At 36.5% G+C, this 18,758-nt stretch overlaps 2 protein-coding genes across 6 annotated transcripts; one reads left to right on the top strand and one right to left on the bottom strand.

Annotated features, from left to right (window-relative positions):
- Window positions 1-5: 5 nt before the first annotated feature.
- On the bottom strand, window positions 6-10,792 carry mrps11 (mitochondrial ribosomal protein S11). 5 transcript variants are annotated; one of them, XM_082157750.1, is made up of 8 exons: window positions 10,616-10,791; window positions 9,919-10,035; window positions 9,257-9,355; window positions 8,102-8,231; window positions 7,265-7,330; window positions 2,077-2,141; window positions 1,515-1,528; window positions 6-1,149 (listed from the first exon to the last, which is right to left on the bottom strand). In XM_082157750.1, the coding sequence occupies exons 1-6, from the start codon at window positions 10,693-10,695 to the stop codon at window positions 2,085-2,087; spliced, it is 549 nt and encodes a 182-aa protein (XP_082013876.1). In that variant the 5' UTR covers window positions 10,696-10,791; the 3' UTR covers window positions 6-1,149; window positions 1,515-1,528; window positions 2,077-2,084. The 5 variants fall into 5 exon arrangements, with proteins under 5 accessions (XP_082013876.1, XP_082013875.1, XP_082013874.1 ...); XM_082157749.1 differs by lacking the exon at window positions 1,515-1,528; XM_082157748.1 differs by having other exon boundaries at window positions 6-1,528.
- A 231-nt stretch (window positions 10,793-11,023) lies between these two features.
- mrpl46 (mitochondrial ribosomal protein L46) lies at window positions 11,024-16,010 on the top strand. The gene is made up of 4 exons (XM_082157722.1): window positions 11,024-11,298; window positions 13,609-13,810; window positions 14,756-14,926; window positions 15,488-16,010. The coding sequence occupies exons 1-4, from the start codon at window positions 11,059-11,061 to the stop codon at window positions 15,733-15,735; spliced, it is 861 nt and encodes a 286-aa protein (XP_082013848.1). The 5' UTR covers window positions 11,024-11,058; the 3' UTR covers window positions 15,736-16,010.
- The last annotated feature ends 2,748 nt before the right edge of the window (window positions 16,011-18,758 follow it).

Consider the following 18,758-nt stretch of genomic DNA (forward strand, 5'->3'; position numbering starts at 1 on the left):
GACAGTGAAGAGAATCCAAGTGCAGTTTATTTACAGTGTTTACCGATCCAAAAACATGAAACATACTTTATAAACAAAATCCAAAACATGACACAAACCATGAACAAAAACTTGACTAACAGACCTGGCGTGAGGAAACATGGCACAGTATACTTCAATAAATGACAACTAGACAAGACAAATATGAGGGCTTAAATACATGATACAGAGGAGCACATGACTATCACAACCAATGAACAAACAAAACTAATGAAACAAGAACCAATCAGAAAATGACATATTAGACAAGGGAAGCACATGACATGATCACATGAGGGCAAGGTAAACATGACAAAACCAGGAACCTTGACCAAAAATTTAAAAAAATAAAAGAAATGAAATGAAAACATAAACTTGAAACAAAACTACAAGACACACGTGATAATATTAATACATAGATATCCTTTTATATAAAAAAATATATCCAAATAATCCAAATACAATAAATGAAATAAAATAGCTAAATAAAATAGGTGCTAAAACATTTTTAAACCATTAGGGGAAAAAAAAACTAAATACTTGAAAATACTAATACATGAGTATACATTAAGCCAGAGATGTTTTTCTTTGTAGAAACAAGGATGGGGAAAAAAGAGCCCATTAATGAAATGCTTCAACAATTAGCGCTTGTCTCAGGGTTTTACATATGCTTCATAATATCGTCTACAAAGTATCTTAGCCTCTGTTGTTGTGTGTCTCATAATGCTTTGTGCTGCCGTATACGTTCACTACTGTAAACCCGAGCGGCTCTACTATCTTCCCCTGCTCTTCGCCTTTAGAACAAAGGTGCTATTCAATGCAGCAGGACAGGTAAGAGCACCCAAATGGAGCTCAAGTGGGCACTAGGCTTCTTGACTAAATACCCAATGAGCATTCTGATCTTCCATTCTCTGCCTCCTATTCCATTTTGATAATGTACCATCGCCAGCAGCTGCTAAAAGCCTGAGCGAGGAGAGGGAGGGGTATTATAGGACATTTTTGGATGAAAACAAAATGAGAAAGAGGTTGTCTTTAAGACGCTTCTGCGGAGATGATGCAGGCAATATTACACTTCAAGATTTCCTAAAGGGCAGCACATTCAGCTCCGGTGGTCCAAAAATGGCAGAAAATCTGAAAAATATTCAGAAATGCATATTACGGTTCTTCCAATGTCATCGTCTTCTTTTTTACTTTTCAGCTCCCACCCCCATGTCCACAGCCTGCCATTACAGAAAATTACAACTTATATGTCTACATTCTTGGAAGTGGATAATTGGACGGAGGCCCATTATCAAGCACTCAAGCCATGCACGGAACTGTATTTCCTGCTTTTAATACTCTTACTCTTTCCTGCTTTAATTTTTAGCTTTAAGAAATATGTATACTGTAAAATAGAAAAAGATGTCAGCCAAAATGATGACTCCATCAGCAAGAGTTCATGAGTCATGGGACTTCTTTTCATTTCTTCTTCTTCTTTTTGTTTGGGTAAAACTTACTGCTTAGCAAAAATCTGAAAAGAGAAGTCAAGTCATTCTTTTTATTTCAGGACTCATGGCCACATTTCACCACAAAATCAAAAGGAGAACACAATTTTTTTCAAAACTAAATCAACATAAATAAGTACAACAAATAATAATGTATAAATACTTTTTTTTTCACATAACAGTAATCGCATGAGAATTGGGGGAAATGCTCTATATGTCTACATGTCATGATGCAAAGATCTTTATGGTTATAAACTAGCATATCCTTTAGTCAAAATACTTTTTTTTCCTTATGTTTGATTTTGAGGTGAAATACTATACTCCCCAAACATTTTCGTGAAAGGTTTTTATGATATTAACCCATGTACAATAAAAACATGGTGGCAAAATTTCGAAAAGAACGGCAGCTGACCTTAGACTAAACGACTAAACAATAAAAGCAAGAATGATACATACAGTGCTGTACAAAATTGCACAATGCACATGTCAACTGAAAGGCTGTAAGTATAGCGCTTTTAAAACTTTGCAAAATTACGCTAGTTAAGGAGAAGAATTAAGTGTATAGGAGGTCTACCTGAAAGGTTAGCTGGGTAGCTTGTCATGTGGAGTTGTTGAGAAGCCTGACAGCTTGTGGGAAGTCTGTTAAATGAGGAGACGGTGTTCACAACAGGGTTACAGAATGTGTAAGTGCTCAAAAGATTTGGAAAAATCGTTCCAGATACAATATGTATTTGGCTTTCCTATGATTACCTCCTTTAAATAAGTCTGCAATTAAATCAAGAATGCACATTATGATTGCAAAATCTATGCAGATATCCAGCAGTGTATGTCCCTGCAGCGTATGAAAGTGTGTGTTATAATATGTGCAAATGGATGCCTGAGTATCTCTCATTATATGGTTCCCAGTGTTACTAGGGTCTAGGTCATGTGGGCTTACAAATCCATCTGCAATATTTACAGCCAGTTTAACCCTTGGCCTTGAAGGAACCTTAAGTGAAGGCAAAATAGCATTCAAGTGAAATATCCATTTCAAGAGAATGCCACATTATAACAAACTATTCACACAACCAACAACCATATTAATTGCAATATTGGTTTTTTTTTTTTACAGCTGCATGAACACATTTGTTAGTTTGAGTAAGCCCTTAGTTATGGGTTACCACTACTGAGACACATGAATGTCAAAACCAAAGAAACTGAACAAAATCCCCGGTGGAAGTTATAATTTCAGTGCAATCAATTCAGCATTTTGTCACAATAGGAAAAGTTGAGATTTGTGTGGCACTTTAACTAGGAGCAAATTGTATATTGAAGTAATTGCATAATAACCCATTAAAACTTTCACCTCTCAGCGTGCATCTGTTGATTTGAGAACAATGTGGTCTCAAATGCAAACCATGGTTCAAAATAATCAAGTTCTTGCATGTCAAAACGATCGAGTTGCACTTTAACGAAGACATAATTATTTGCCTTGTTCACAATTTTGAAATAATAATAAAAAACATTTGACAAAACATGTTAGTGGTAGCTTGCTAATGCAAATATCACTAAATTTGTATTAAGATAATGGATGTGAACAAACCTCAAACTCTAATTATTTAACTTGGAACTAATCATGTGGCTTGTTGAGGAAAAGTGTACTAGTACATTTCAATGGGATGACTTCCGATTTTAATCTGGCAAATGATGAGTGGAAAATCCCATAGATTAACAGCAAAGAAGGGACCACAACCAAATCTACATGACAGAATATTATAAACACTTGGGGTTGACGAATTAAAACCCATCCACAATAACCTAACATTGTGGCGGCAAGTTTAGCATTTTCTTCAAAAATATAAAAAAATGTAGCTGAAGCTAATGTAGATAAAACTAGATTTTTTTTTCATTTGTTTGTTTAATAATTGATTGAATTATGTTCAATAATAAACATAATTGTGTTTTACGTCAATGTTACACATATGATGTTTGTCAATTTAAAAGATAATTATGAAAGTCAAGAAAGTCGTAGTTTGTCATAAAACAGAAGAGTAACATTTAGTTTTATGTGAAAATCGCTGAATGAACTACATCTCTCGTCTCGCACTATGTACGTCACCAACATGGCTGTCACCTTGGCGCGTTTTATCTCGTTCTTCCAGAACGTTACGATTATAACGTAAGACTATAGAAAAAAATGACAGATGTTAGCTTCAGTAAAGTTAGCTTCATTCATTGAGAGAAAAGGTATGACGTCACATGTGCGCCTTTTGGGTTTGTAGTCTTTGTAATTACGTATTTTCACAGTCTTATACCTCAACAGTTTTACATCAAACTGCGACTTAATCTTTTAAATTGACAAACATATGAGTAATTAAGGGCACAATTCAAACGAGATATATTTGTTGTCTCTCGCCATTGACTACCATTCAATATTTTTCCGAAATAAGGTCCCATGGTGGTCCACCGGAAGGGGAGGGACTTAGGCTCTCTATAGACTGAACACGTAATATGTATGCTCATGACATCACCGTTTTCACAAATTCACGTTTTGTAGTTTACACAGACATCTTTTTCAAAAACGTGCAAACTTTTGAAAATGGATTTCAAAGTGTGTTTTCTGTCCCCCAAAACTCCATTGTCGTGTAAAAGAATGACCAAAACGCATAAAAAGTTTTCCGTTTTTGGTTGAAAATGGTGTCGTGTAAAAGGCCCGAGATGATTAAAAGACATTTTAATGCATCACTTTTGCTAAAGCAGACATATTGCAGGCAAACCATTTAACTCTATATTCAATCAACCTTGTTGGCTCCGTTTCTAATCACTGCCCACAAAATCCCAGCAGGGATACTCAGGTTCCATGTCAGAGCCTCCACCGGATGCACAGGCTATCCGAGGACATCTGAGATGCTCGGCCATCTGGGTTAAACGTTGGTATAAGTCACGCTTTGTCGCTGGTTAGACGTGTTTTGTGGTGGCTCTGACGCTTGGTGCGAAAGGAGACTGGAAAAAGGACAGCTGTTGCTGGAGAGGCACAGAAGAACAGTTCCTGCATAAAGCACGAAACATCCAAGAGGTTTTCGACAAGGAATCTTTGCTTCCCTCTGAAAAATCGAACTGTAAGACTAAACCACAGATGTCCAGCCAGCTTATACATTGTTAACATATCTGAGAATAATTTCCTATTGTCATTTATGTATTTTTTTTCCCCAGTCCTCGAGCAACAGCACGCACTAAAGCAAGTATAAAAGCAGATGTGCGTTGCAGGCCTGACCTTGGTTGCTATGGGTACTAGGGACAGACTTATATTCAACCGCCTGCCTGAGTTCCTGCTAATTGCCGTTGTCATAGCAACGAAGCACCTGATGTAATGGTAGGAAAGGGCAATAATCTTACAAGGGTCCATTTATTTATAGGGAGCTATTCCACCCTGTGCCTGTCAACTTGGAAACGGACTCAGATTAAGTGCTAACATATCAAACAATAATGTTTATACATTTTTTTTTTTTTAAAACCCTACATTCGAGCACACGTTGGGTAATAAGTTTTTGCAATTTCCTGCAACAATACGCTTCTGTTTTGAACACTTAAATTAATCACAAAATACAGTGGGGACAAAACGTCTGAAACCACAAGAGAAAATGGTTCAACTTTTTCTAATTGAATACAATTCTCTTTTTATTTCTCTTTTTATTGTTTATTATCAGCATACCAATGTAAGGGAAAGGATGATTTAAAAAACAAAGCATAACTTAGTATTTGTTTTGTTCCCTTTTTACTTTAACGACAGCAATGATCAAGCTGCATGAACCTCACATATTCAAAACCTGATGATCCATGCTATCATGATCACTGTCACTTTGTTTATTTCTTGGTTTAATTTAGATTTTGAATCCCAGGGTTGCATTTTAAACAATGCAGCCATGCATAGCTGAAAGCCGTGCATGTACTAATAAGAACGAAAACAGACATGGTGAGTGACATCTTTACATTTTAATTATCATCAAAAATGTAAATAACATATTAACAGCACTGCAGCTTAGAAAAAAAAAAAATACTCTCAATTCCGCATTCAACTCTCAAACAGCGTTGACCTGAATTAATTCCACATTCAACCTTTCTATTCAGACTGGATGGTCAAAGATAATGCAGAGAGAAAGACAAACAAGACTTCAGGGTACAAGGGGTTTCTTCCTCCTCACATCCTTCGTGCTTTGCGAGGGCGACAGCCATTGTGTGGCACTGGGGTGTTGTCGGTGATGGAAACAACCTCTAGTCCTCCCATGGTTAACCCTTTAATGGCAGACTACACACGGGGGAGCAAAATCAATGCAGGCCAAGTCAGCTACGAGACACAGTTCACAGAAATACACTCTTTCTAGAAGAGACGTGTGGAACAGATGTGAATTCAATGACAAAATTATCCAATGAGTCCTTCTTGAACTTTATTTGTGCAAGCTGCTGATTTAGCCAAAAATAAAGTTAGTGTAATATTTCTATTAGGGATGCTTAATATATCTGCACCGTATCTAATATTGGAGGATGTAACAAACTGTTAAATGTAAGCTTTAGCAAATCTGAAAACGAATATTGATTTTTCAAATGGCACATTATAATGTTGTGATGCCTAAATTAAATTGTAGCATTTGAAATGTTTGATTTTAGCTTTCAGGGTTTTAATTTTAATTAATTAGACAGAATAGTCTAGAGTATATTCAGCTATTTACCAGCCACAACAAGAACAAAACTACTGGCGAGAACTTCAACATCGATGTTGAATCCAATCTATTTTTGCTACAATAAACACAAGTGTTTACCTTGGCTTGCCTATTTAGTAATTTGTTAGCACTGCAGTCGGTGGCTTTGCATTGATTTATGTATGCCCAACCACCATCTGCTTAAATGCAACTTAGTCTGGAAGCTTCTGACTGTGAAAAAAACCAAGGGTAGGTAAGAGTAATGCAAGTCTTAAAAGCCCCCTACTGCCTGCTGCTCTGGAGGGGCTCATTAGATTCTCACCCAGCCTTAATGTCCTCCCACCCGGCTCAGAGTAAGAGCATGCAGACCGCCGCTGAGCTCACAGAACTCATCATCGGTCAGTTTCAGAGTATTGATTGAATAGTCAGCACGCACAACTGTTGCCTTTCCATATGGGCACATACAGAGAATAATAAATAATCATTGCTGCCATTCTACTGAAAGGATCATGAAAGGATCAGGTGGTATACAGTCAACTAGATTTAAATTATTTCTTAAAGAGGACTTATCATGCTTTTTTTTACATTTTAAACTTTCTTTAGTGTGTATTGTTGCTGTCTGCAAAGTTACAAAGCACAAAGTCACTCCAAAGGGAGTTATTCTTGTATATCAGTAAACACTGTTTCTGAACTCCCTGAAATGCCTCAATTGCAGTCTTGAATTTTCTCCCGGGAACATACACGTCACAATATTACTCATTTAAATAATTCAGAAATATTCCGAAATGTTATACCCCTTCCCATAACTATACATTACATCCGGAGTGGAAAAAACAGCGTCTCTTGGACATGGCAACAACACATCTTTATTTTGCATGCAAAATATTTAAATTGCATGCATGAAAGTCTTATTGCAATCAATGGAAAATATCACAGAAACTAATATAACAGTAAGTAATATTCCCTAGCAGTTCTCAACTATAATCTAGTTGAATCTACAAGGATCTAATAAGGATCCATTTTTTGGGGGAGCTTTTTGCTGTAAATCTTTATATTTGTTAAGTAAGGCCTTAGTAAGCTACTCACCATGCGCCCTGGACCGAGTCCTTTCACCAGCACACGAACGTAAGTGACCCCCTTCGCCCTCGCCTTCTGCTCAAGACAAACATACATACATTTAGATCATTTATCATAATAAAAACTAATCAATCACTAAGGAAACACAAAACTGCAGGAGCCTAGAATCTGTGGTCTGTCCAAATCTACTAATTTAGATAATAATGCTTGTGTCCATACAGCAAATGAATGGTCATCAGTGTGAAGTCATATACTGATTATACAGCCTGCTGTGACTCAGGGTTGCCATTAGACTCTTCGTGGCACAAGCTGATGAAATTACAAACAAATTGCGTGGAAGTAACCGAAGAGAAGTATAAACATGAAATGGAAGATTTGAAATGTTATTTTCAATTTCTCATTTATCAACATAAACGTCACTGCAACAGTCAATAAATATATACCGCTGATATTCTCGAGCAAGAACCAATAATAAAAAAACAAAAAAACGAGGATACATAAACACACATAAGACTTTCATATTTAACAAAAAAATTATTAATTTATAAGTTTATCTTTATCTTCCAATTATGTTTTTGACTGACCCTGTTTCTAATATTACATTACATTTGCAGCGTGACTTTAAAATAAATATTCGAAATCAAGCAGTAAAACCAGCCCAACACAACCTAAAGAAAACCGGGTCCCTTAATTACTAAGCAGGGTGTGGTAAATTACTAAAAAGAAATGTGCTGCCATCAAGTGGACAACATCCAAATTACAGACTGGTTTTGTGACAAAAAGATGCACAACACAAATTAAAAGTATTCTTTAATCCTTCTGAAACAATAATTTTGTCCATCTTACTGCAGCAGCTGAAATCCCAGCGGTCTGTGCTGCAATAGGAGTGGATTTCTTCACATTCTTGAAGCCCTCTGATCCACACGAGGTTCGGACCATGTACTGGCCAGCACTATCTGTGACCTGGATATGTGTGCTTGAGAAAGAAATTAAGGACAAAAGAGAGTCAGCTATATGTTGTCAGCCTGCAGTTTCATGGACTCCTGACTATAAAATCCAAGTATTTTGGAGAGATAGGGGACAAATCACAGGTTGTGAGCACTCAGTTATTAAGTTTGTGTGTGTGGGGTGAGTTAAGTAAACATGCAGTAATAGGTATAAATGACAATTATAATGTACCCTAGTAAACCAGAGTTCTCGCGAGAGCACAAGTTGAATTTGCTCAGCGAGTTACTCTGGTGTCGAGCAATGGAGCTCATTAAATATGCCCCTCAATCTGAGCTGCACCAATCACATCGGGTTATCTGATATAGGCGGGCCAGAGGCGAGCTAAACAGATGACGACAGCGCTGTGACGTCGAAGTCATCAGTAAACATTGCAAGATGCCTATGGATAAATAGCAGTGGTTTGAAACGGCTTTGGCCGCTACAATGAACGAGTTAGACTTGGCTTTTTCCCAAAAGAGGAACAGAAGACAGGGCTCGAATCGTTCCTTTGCAAGAAGGGTGTTTTTGCTGTTTTGCCGACCGGAAGAGTCTAATCTACCAGTTAGCTCCGTTGGTAGCTAAGCGTATGGGGTTTATTGTTGTGATTGGTCGTAGTGTTATCCAATTGCGTGCTGTGAGATTTTCAAATGCATGCTTGGTGCCGCCCCTCGAGCTGGCCGATTTTCATTGACCGACACCAGACCATTAATCTTTTAGATTTAGGTCTGGATTTCCAGGCTAATTATAATGCAGACTACACCTATGAACATCTGTAGCCCTGAGATGAGCACAGTAAATACTGTAATTTCATTTAACATGCATCAAAACTGAACTGCATGATGTTAGGGCATGATATGCAACAAAAAAAACACTTTGACCCACACACATGGATAAATGAACAATCATAATTAAGAGCTGATATAAGTTTATGCTATAGCTGCACGCAAACAGCAATCAAACTAATTCCATTTCCATTTGTCAATCACGACTATTTAATTTAGTCAGGCAACTTACTTGTTATATGTGGCTTTTATGTGTGCGATCGGTAACTCTTCGAACTTCTTGCTGTCCCATGTCAGGGAGCTTTCCTGACCCGGAAATGGAGGGAAGAGGCTAAATGGGAAATAACCAAAAAATGACAAACATTTTCCCATAAAATATAATACAGAACACTATCTATCTATCTATCTATCTATCTATCTATCTATCTATCTATCTATCTATCTATCTATCTATCTATCTATCTATCGTAACACTTAACAATAAGGTTTCATTAGTTAACTACTTTTAGTTAAAATGAACTAAGAATTAACAATACTTCTACAGCATTTATTAATCTTAGATGATGTTAATTTCAGCATTTACTACTACGTTTACTATTTCAACATAGCGTTATCACAAATAAAACTGTTGACTCCAACCACAACAACGCAATATGCTTACAAAATCTTTAACAAATTTTCAATAATATTTGAATATATTTGAATATAGATGCTTAATATGTCTGTGCAAACCATGATGCACTACCATTCATTCAAATGTTTGGGATAAGAAATCTCAGTGGTTCATTTATACAATAATTTACTTCATAAGATCTGATGTTTTTGATCACCAGGGTTAAAGCTATTTTTGAAAGCAGGTGTGCTGAAATGACTGTCAGTGTTTCTGTGTCTTACTCTTTCAATCGTTTGACTGGTGCTAATGGGCTCCGGGTTTCCACTGGTTTGGCATCAGGCTCTTGTAATCGGATGGTGCTGCATGACAACAGACGCTGAAACCCCACATTTCCACCACTGCAGGAGAAAACAACCAATTAGACCCTTTAGTAACAACATATGGGTGTGTGCAGAGCTGGAATCCAGACAAAAGGTGACGACATCAAAAGGTGACTTCATTTTTATTGTAAAATGTGGAAATTAGTAGTAATAAAGAATGAGTATGTGTGTCCAAGTTTTTTACTTATAGTGAATATGGTACCGTACCGTTGTATACTTAAACAATACCACTGTATAATCATGTTAGATGTAAACAACAACAACAACAACAACATTGTACTTGCATAGTACATGTAAACCATGGTGTTGTCAAAAAGGCATCATCACATGTCCATTGTGTCGTTAAAAAAAAAAAAAAGTACCACGGTACCTTATCCAAAACATCGTATGTAATGTAGTAACGTTAATGTCCTAAAAGACATACCATGCATGGTACCATAACCAGGGTAATATCATGGTAAAATTTGTTATGACAGTGAATGCATTATTAAACTAACTCAAATAAAACGAAATTATAGACAATATTTGTCTATTAACGTTACACAAATAAAAACACTTGATCAGATGTGCTGCTTTTCCAACCACATAAGCCACTTACATTAACCGTCCAGATGAATTTAAGCCCTCAAAAAGCTGCTGGCACGAACCTCGAACGAGGCTATATACCCTAAGATACATAATGTGAGTTTTAAATTATGCCGTTTATTCACGAACACACACATGCATGACTTTAGTTGCTTTGCGGACGTTGAGGGTCGCGTAGTGTGTGTGTAATGGGAACGTCACAATTATACTATTTTTCAGAGGGGTGTTTTACTTATATTTAAGACGCCAACGTATCGAATGCGATTTTAAAATTAGTAAAGTATTTTGTATTATATTAACTACAATAATATTTCATGATTAAACTATAGTATTTTCATTTACTTTTGTAAATACCACCAAACGTTTGTTTTTCAAAAATCAATTCCCCCTATTTTCGAAATAGTGGCGTCTATTTCGCAAACTCCGCAAAGCACCTCGGGAACACGTGTGGTCAACATGGCGGCGCCCTTCACTAGAGTTTTTCGACCGTTCTGGAGGATAATAACTACAACTACATCAAACAGAGTGGTGCGAAATGTTTCGTACACTAGTCAACAGTGGTCTGCGCAAAATGTCAAAACTGCGGGTGCTGCATCTCCGTGGGCGCTGCATGGAGCTGTATGTGTGCAGAGGCTGCCTGTGGTTTCTCAAGACAGGAGCCCCATAGAGGAGGAGTTCATGGAGCTTATGAATAAGGTACGAAAGAATCAGTATGCACATGAAACTAGTATTATTGTTGTTTTATTATTTTGAATACACCATGCTCGTACCATATTTTTGGACGTGGTACAATGTATGTATTGTTGGTACTATGTACAGTACCGGTCAAAAGTTTGGAAACATTACTATTTTTATTGTTTTTGAAAATCTCTTATGCTTATCAAGCATGCAACTATTTGATCAAAAATACAAAAAAAAAAAAAAATTAATAATAAAAAAATTGTGAACTATTATTACAATTTAAAATAATGTTTTATTTTTTTATATATATATTTTTAAATATAATTTATTTCTGTGATGCAAATCAGAATTTTCATCAGCCATTACTCCAGTCTTCAGTGTCACATGATCCTTCAGAAATCATGCTAATATGCTGGTTTGATACTGTTATTATCAATGTTGAAAACAGTTGTGTTGATATTTTTTTTGAACCTGTGATAGTTTTTTCAGGATTCATTGATGAATAAAAAGTTAAAAAGAACAGAATTCATTAAAAATATCAATCTTTTCTAACAATAAATATTTACTATAATTGTTTTAATCAATTCAAAACACATACTTGCTAAATAAAAGTATTAATTTCTTTCAAAATTACTGACCCTAAACCTTTTAACGGTAGAAATCTTTGTTACAAAAGATTTCTATTTTAAATAAATACTGTTCTTTTTTAACTTTTTATTCATCAAAGAATCCCGAAAAAAGTATGACAGGTTATAATTTTTTTTTTTTGGAAAGCAGCACAATTGTTTCCAACATTGATAATAAATCAGCATATTAGCATGAATTTTTTAAAGGTCCCATTGCATGGATTATTTTATTATTTTAGAATGTCTCCTGGGGTGCCCTTATAATGTTAGTATGTTTTTTAGATCAAAAGTTGTTAAAAGGCATATTTCCTAGCCTGATTTCATCCTCTGATTTGAACGCTCTGTTTGAAGGGGCGTGTCTGTGTGAGACTTCAGTGTAAACTGCTTGTGTGTAAACTGATTGTGTAAACTGCTGTGATTGGCTGACATGCTTGCATATGAAATATCTAGCATTACATGTGGAACTATCTGGAAAACATTTACTATTACAGCTATTATTATACGTTTTACTATTAAAGCTATCGGGATTAACGAATCGTGAGAAGTTTAAGTATTTAGATCTATTCCCATCACATAAAAGGTTGCAGTGATGAGCATTGAGAAGATGACAGCCTGTTGATCGCGTGAAAAAATATCTTATTGCAACGCAGTTTCTGTACTCTCATTAATGCTTTCACCAATGCAAACATGAGGTAAGTACAGTAAGAGCTTCGTTGTGCTGTGTAACAGCGTCATTGATTTCACAACGAGTTTTTGCAAGTGTCCAGATAAACTCGCGCTGTGACAGCTTGGGCGATTGGAAAGGGATTGTTCTTTGATCGCTTTCTGTATATGTATTAATCACAGTTTAAGTAAGATTATTTTCATCCTACTAAGAGAAACGATGTGAAGTTGATCGCTACTTCCGTAGTAAATCACTACTTACCGCTTGCTGGAATATAGTTGGAATTGCCCCCTTGTATGAGACGCTTAGAGAAGCCTGCTTGATTTAGCTTGGTTAGAAAAACAGTCCGTGGTGAAATGGCCAGAGCAATTTGACTGTTGACTGCACAGTTCCGCCTGGCATTGAACATGGGCTGGCATATGCACATTTTTGGAGGCGTACGTATTAATGAGCCCGACTGTTGCGTCACAGTCGGTGTTATGTGGAGATTCGCCTATTTTTCAGGGGTGTTTTTCAAAAACGAGATTTAAATAAGAAGGAGAAAACAATGGTGTTTGAGACTCACTGTATGTCATGTCCATGTACTGAACTCTTGTTATTTAACTATGCCAAGATAAATTCAATTTCAAATTCTAGGGCCCCTTTATGTGACACTGAAGACTGGAGTATTGGCTGATGAAAATTCAGCTTTGCATCACAGAAATAAATAATATTTTAAAGTGTATTAAAATAGGAACAATTATTTTAATTGTTATAATATTTCATAATTTATCAAATAAATGCAGGCTTGTTGAGCATAAGAGACTTCTTCCAAAAGCATTAAAAATAGTAATGTTTCCAAACTTTTGACCAGTACAGTATGTATATTTTCTCTTCTTTTTCTAATTTTATTATGCTATGCATGTATCATATATTGAGGCTGTCTATGTATTTTTTAGTATGCATGCATATCCTAATAATGCTGTGCATCCATAAATCTGCGTGCCACGAGCCACCTGTCAAACACATCTCATATAGGATTGTTTATTGTTTCAGATGGAGTTCGAGAGAAGTCTGCTTGCGGACCATGAGTTGAAGCTCCTGGATGATGCTGCACGGATGAGTCGGAAACAAGAAGAAGATTATGATTCAGATGAGGAGGAGGATTACAGAGACAAAGAAATCGTTACAGCCCAAGATCTGGAGGATATTTGGGAACAGAAACTGAAGGAATTTCAACCAGCTCTGAGGTCACAAGGTGAGCAATCAACCAAAAGTCTTTTTTTTTTTTTTTTACGTTACCCCATAGAGTCAGTCGGAATGAAATGGGAGGTCTGATAGTCTTGTCTTCCCAATTATGATGTATATCCGAGTAAAAAGGCTTCTCGAACAATAAAAATATAAGGCGAAACTTGATTGTGTCCATCAGGAATTGATTCGATTGATTGTGTTTTGCTGTATTGCTGTGATCTCATGTGAGTGACATTTTGCCCCCCCCCTCGCACCAGTAAACGCATTATTAGAGAAGAGAAGAGAAGAGATGTTGCTGCAAGAGGGAGGGGAAGCTATTTTGATTAAAGATTTCGAGAGCACATGGATTATAAAATGAAATATTGATGTGCACGGATAAATCATTTATAATAATTCCATAAAAAACAAGAATTGTCAATTATGATTTCATGGTGACTTTAAGTTGTTGTTGCTTTGACATAAGTCTTGTTTTAAAGACATTTCAGATTAATTAAAGTCCCCCTGTAGTCAATAATTTCATCCACCAAAAGGACATATTTAAAAGTTTTTTTCCTTGAACCGAAAAATCATCATCAATAGCTTGAATGTAACTCTACACCCTTGCCTCATTTAGTATACATGGTTCTATGAATATGCAAATTAGCCCCGCCTCCACTCACTCACACCAGCTCAGAGATCCACTCGCTGATGTGATTGGTTACAAGGTAGTTTGTGACGTGACACGTCAGAAACACCAGCGATTTTAAACAGCGTTTTTGAGACTGTCTTTGGTTCACTGCAGTTTTAAGGAGAAAATACTCAGCAATGGTGTTGACTTATGAATTTACACATGGTTTGTCCTAAAACTTATTAAAAACACCACACAGACATTTAAACAACATTAAAAGCTTGATTTTCACCACAGGGAGACTTTTAGCATATTGAATTCATCTCTCAATGAATTACTCTACAGGTAATGACCAGAAAGAAGCGAGTTCTTCAGAGCGTTGTTTAGCAGACAGTCTCATATTGCTGGTGAAGAAGGATGTTGGCAGTCAAAAGCTTTGGCTCCTGCCTCAAATACAGTGGCAGATGGGAGAAACACTTCGACAGACAGCCGAACGTGCCCTTGCAAGTCTTCCAGGTAAGATTTATATATCCATTTAGACGGCTTCAGGTAGGTCTGTTTTCGCTGTGGAGTTGATAACAGCTTTAAAGGAGTAGTTCACTTAAAAATGAAAATTCTGTCATTATTTACTCACCCTCAAGTTGTTTCAAACCTGTATGAATTTCTTTCTTCTGCTGAACACAAAAGAAGATATTGGACCCCATCAGCTGTCTGGTTACCGACATTCTTCAAAATATCTGCCTTTGTGTTCAGCAGAAGAAAGAAATTCATACAGGTTTGCAACAACTTGAGGGTGAGTAAATGACAGAATTTTGTGAACTATGCCTTTAACAGGAGCTGAAAATCTAACATTTTAACAACTGTAATCATTAGATGGCAGCTTTTTAACCGCTTAATCACTGGTTAAAGAAACTTCACTTCACTTCACTCACTTCACTACTTTTGAAAAGATTATGCACTAAATTGTAATATCAGGGAAATTCAGCCTGAAAGTGATGATATGACAAGACTGTAATTCATAAATTGAATGTGCTGCAGGTTAAATTATTAGCCTTCTGTTTAAATTGACTTCTGTAGGTGCTGATCTGAAGGCTACTTTCCTTGGTAATGCACCCTGTGGATTTTACAAATACAAATACCCAAAGGACATTCAGAAAGAGGGCAGTGTTGGAGCCAAAGTGTTCTTCTTCAAAGCTGTGCTTTCCAGCCATAAGCACTTACCCCTGGAGAAGAATTCATTTGCCTGGGTAAAAAAGGATGAACTCCAGGACTTCCTGAAACCAGAGTACCTGAAGCAAGTCAGACGCTTCATTATGGCTCTGTAATATGGGAAGAAATGGACATAATGGAGAATATGTTGGAAAATTGGGAAAAGGATTTTTGTTTTTGTTTTTTTTAAGGAAAACCCAGATCTGGACCCCAGATTCAATCTGATGATGGAATCTAACAATATGAGCAATGTTTATAGGGGTTATACAGTATGTCCCATACACTTGTATGTTGTCACCTGCCCTGTATCTGTATATTTATTTATCTTGCTTGGTAAATGGAAACCTCTGTGACAGTGTATGCAATATTAAAAAGGGTCCATTTCATAGCATTTGATCTCATTGTTTTTTATGTATTTGCAAAATGTGGCATGAAATCATGTTTTCAGCAGGGTGAGCATTATATTGTGTGCCTTTCCTTACACTTTCGTTTCTTTATCAGTGCACATATTTTCTCTTTTAAAGTACTACCACTTGAGGGCAGTAGATGGACAAATAATAGTGGACACAGATCATCCAGTGGGACCCCCTTCCCTCTTTTAAAAAAAGGATATCCAATTATGCTTTTGGTCGGTATATATCGGTCTTGTCAAATTTAAATGCCTTGTACTTGGGATTTCTCTTATGCACTTTTATGTCTTTCTCTTGCTCAGCTGTCAAATAGTCATTGACTTTTGTGCTGCGCTGGTGGAAGTGGGGATTAGTAATCCTATGAATTATTTAGGCACCTTGATTATGTAGGTCTCTGAAAATTGGCTGTAGACTTTCATTTCTGCCAGTGTTTTGGAATTTGGAGAAGTTACTTTCAGAATTCTTCATTAATAGAGCAGCTATGTGTGCTGTGCGGTGGGTGACTTTTTAAAGAGCACATACTTTAGAAAGGAGCCAGTTTTTATAAGACTTAAGTGACACATTTCTTAGGGTGGGGTAGGGGTGTACGACCCACATGTTGCTTGACAATTTCATGTCATGGTCCTCACAAGATGTGGTCTTTACACCAAAGCTGCAGGCTACACTCCCTAATTCTTTTTGTCATTGATCAACAGAGAAATATTCTTTCATGTTCAAATTAATAATAATTTGCATAAGTATTCACCCCCTTCAACTCTGCATTAGTTAGATGACAGCAATTTCAGCCTTGAGTTTATGTGGATACCTTTCACTGACCACTGCAATGTTTCTACATCTTTTTTTTTTCCAAACTGAATGCTTCTTTCTGCAAAACTGCTATTTTCCTATCGATAAATTCTAAATTGGATTGAGATTGATCTGGCCACTCCAGGATATTAATTCATTTTAATTCCTGTGTAGTTTTGGGGCATTGTTTGGTTGGAAAGCAAATCTCCCAAGTCACATGCAGTCTTTCAGTTTCATACAGGATTTACTTGTATTTTGTGGCTTTTAAACCCTCACAAGACTTCAAGGACTTGCTTGTGTTTTTCAACTCCAGTCCTGGGGACTCACCTCCCAGAAAATTGTACACATCTCACTAATTAAAAGACCTGATTCAGTTCATCAGCTTCTTAGTGTGTTGAATAGGGAAATATCTAAAACATTCTGGGAAGTGGGTCCTGGGGACTGAGTTGAGAAACACTGCTCTATATCTAGCCCTTGAGCTGGGCTGAAAATCCTTTCCCTAAATTGGTGTTCCAGCCTTTAAAAACTGCTTGTAAAGCTCTCATTATGCAATATTATGCCAAATATTGCATTCATTCTTTTTGTCAACTTGTTTTCTTTCAATTAGCACAGGTTTCGATATCTTTTTGGAACTGATTGATAGTAGGTGCTGATTGATAGTAATTGATCTGAGTTTATGCACTTCATTTTTTTGTGAAAAAGCTTGATTGAGCTTGAAAAGCTTGATTGAACTCTTTTTTTCCCCCCTTCTTTTTACTCAAAAACTGAGGTGCATAAGCTAAGATCAATGAGGCCTACGATCAATCAGTTCCAAAAAGAGATACAAAACCTGTGCTAATTGAAAGAAAACAAGTTGACAAAAAGATTGACTCCAATATTTGGACATAATATAGCATAATGAGAGATTTAAAAGCAATTCGTCGGCCGTAGGCCACTAATTTTTGACCGCAAACACTGCAAGGTGGGGAGAAAATAAAAATAAAAACGTACAAAAAGAACTAGATTCGCTCTGGGTCAAAATGACCAGAACACAAGATAAAAAGCATCCCAACAGCATGAGACTGCCTTCATCATGCTTCACAGAACCTGTGTGGTGTTTGGCTATATGCATTTTGTTTGATGGCCAGAATGCTTCATTTTGGTCTCTTCAGACCACAGAACCATCTCTTTCAGCTGGCTCTTGGTGACCTTCCTGTTAACACATGCACTTGGTTTTTGAGGACAGCCAGCTCTAGGTAGATTTACAGCAGTGCTGGGCTCTTTCCATTACTTAATTATTGATTTAACTATACTCCAAGGGATATTCAATGACTTCTTGAAGTCTTCTTCTAGCCATCCCCGGACTTGTGCTTTTCAATTACTTTTCCGCTGAATTGCTTGGAGTGTTTTGTTGCTTTAATGATGTCAATTCTGCCACAAAATTGACTCACCAGAAGTTGGATCTTCCAGTTGTTTTTATACAATCAATTGAAACTCTTTTACTACACACTAGCGATTTAACTATTAATTAGATTTATCTCTATTTAGGAGTCATGTTAAAGGGGGTGGATATTTATGAAATCAATTAGATTAATTTTTTGTTTTATTTTAAATCCCTTTATAGAATCTTTTTCTGTTGATCAGCGTCAAAAACAAAAGCCAAAAAAGTCCACTGTGATTCATTGCTGTATAAGCAACAAAGCATGAAAAAGTATTTTATATATAGGCACTGTATCTCAAGTCTACCATTAGTTCAGATATTGCCATTTTGCTGTAGGTTTATTAGTTCACGTATATGCTTTCTGCACCTAAGCGTACTCAAGTGTCTAACCTAATAACGGTGAGAAAAAGAACATTATGCATGTTTGCTGGGAAGACATTTCAGCCCAACTCCCATTTCAAATTAAACTGGCCACATTTAGCTCATAAACACGCTTTACCTCAACAACCTAATTTATAATTGA

The sequence above is a fragment of the Leuciscus leuciscus genome (assembly GCF_965113295.1).
Source record: "Leuciscus leuciscus genome assembly, chromosome: 2".
Classification (NCBI taxonomy): Eukaryota; Metazoa; Chordata; class Actinopteri; order Cypriniformes; family Leuciscidae; genus Leuciscus; species Leuciscus leuciscus.

Coding starts and splice junctions, on each gene's coding strand:
- mrps11 (XM_082157746.1), bottom strand. CDS start 10,695: ATGTATCTTAGGGTATATAGCCTCGTTCGAGGTTCGTGCCAGCAGCTT. Junction 10,036..10,615: donor AATTCATCTGGACGGTTAAT/GTAAGTGGCTTA, acceptor TTTCTCCTGCAG/TGGTGGAAATGTGGGGTTTC. Junction 9,356..9,918: donor CCAGTCAAACGATTGAAAGA/GTAAGACACAGA, acceptor TTTCCCATTTAG/CCTCTTCCCTCCATTTCCGG.
- mrpl46 (XM_082157722.1), top strand. CDS start 11,059: ATGGCGGCGCCCTTCACTAGAGTTTTTCGACCGTTCTGGAGGATAATA. Junction 13,811..14,755: donor ACCAGCTCTGAGGTCACAAG/GTGAGCAATCAA, acceptor ATTACTCTACAG/GTAATGACCAGAAAGAAGCG. Junction 14,927..15,487: donor TGCCCTTGCAAGTCTTCCAG/GTAAGATTTATA, acceptor TGACTTCTGTAG/GTGCTGATCTGAAGGCTACT.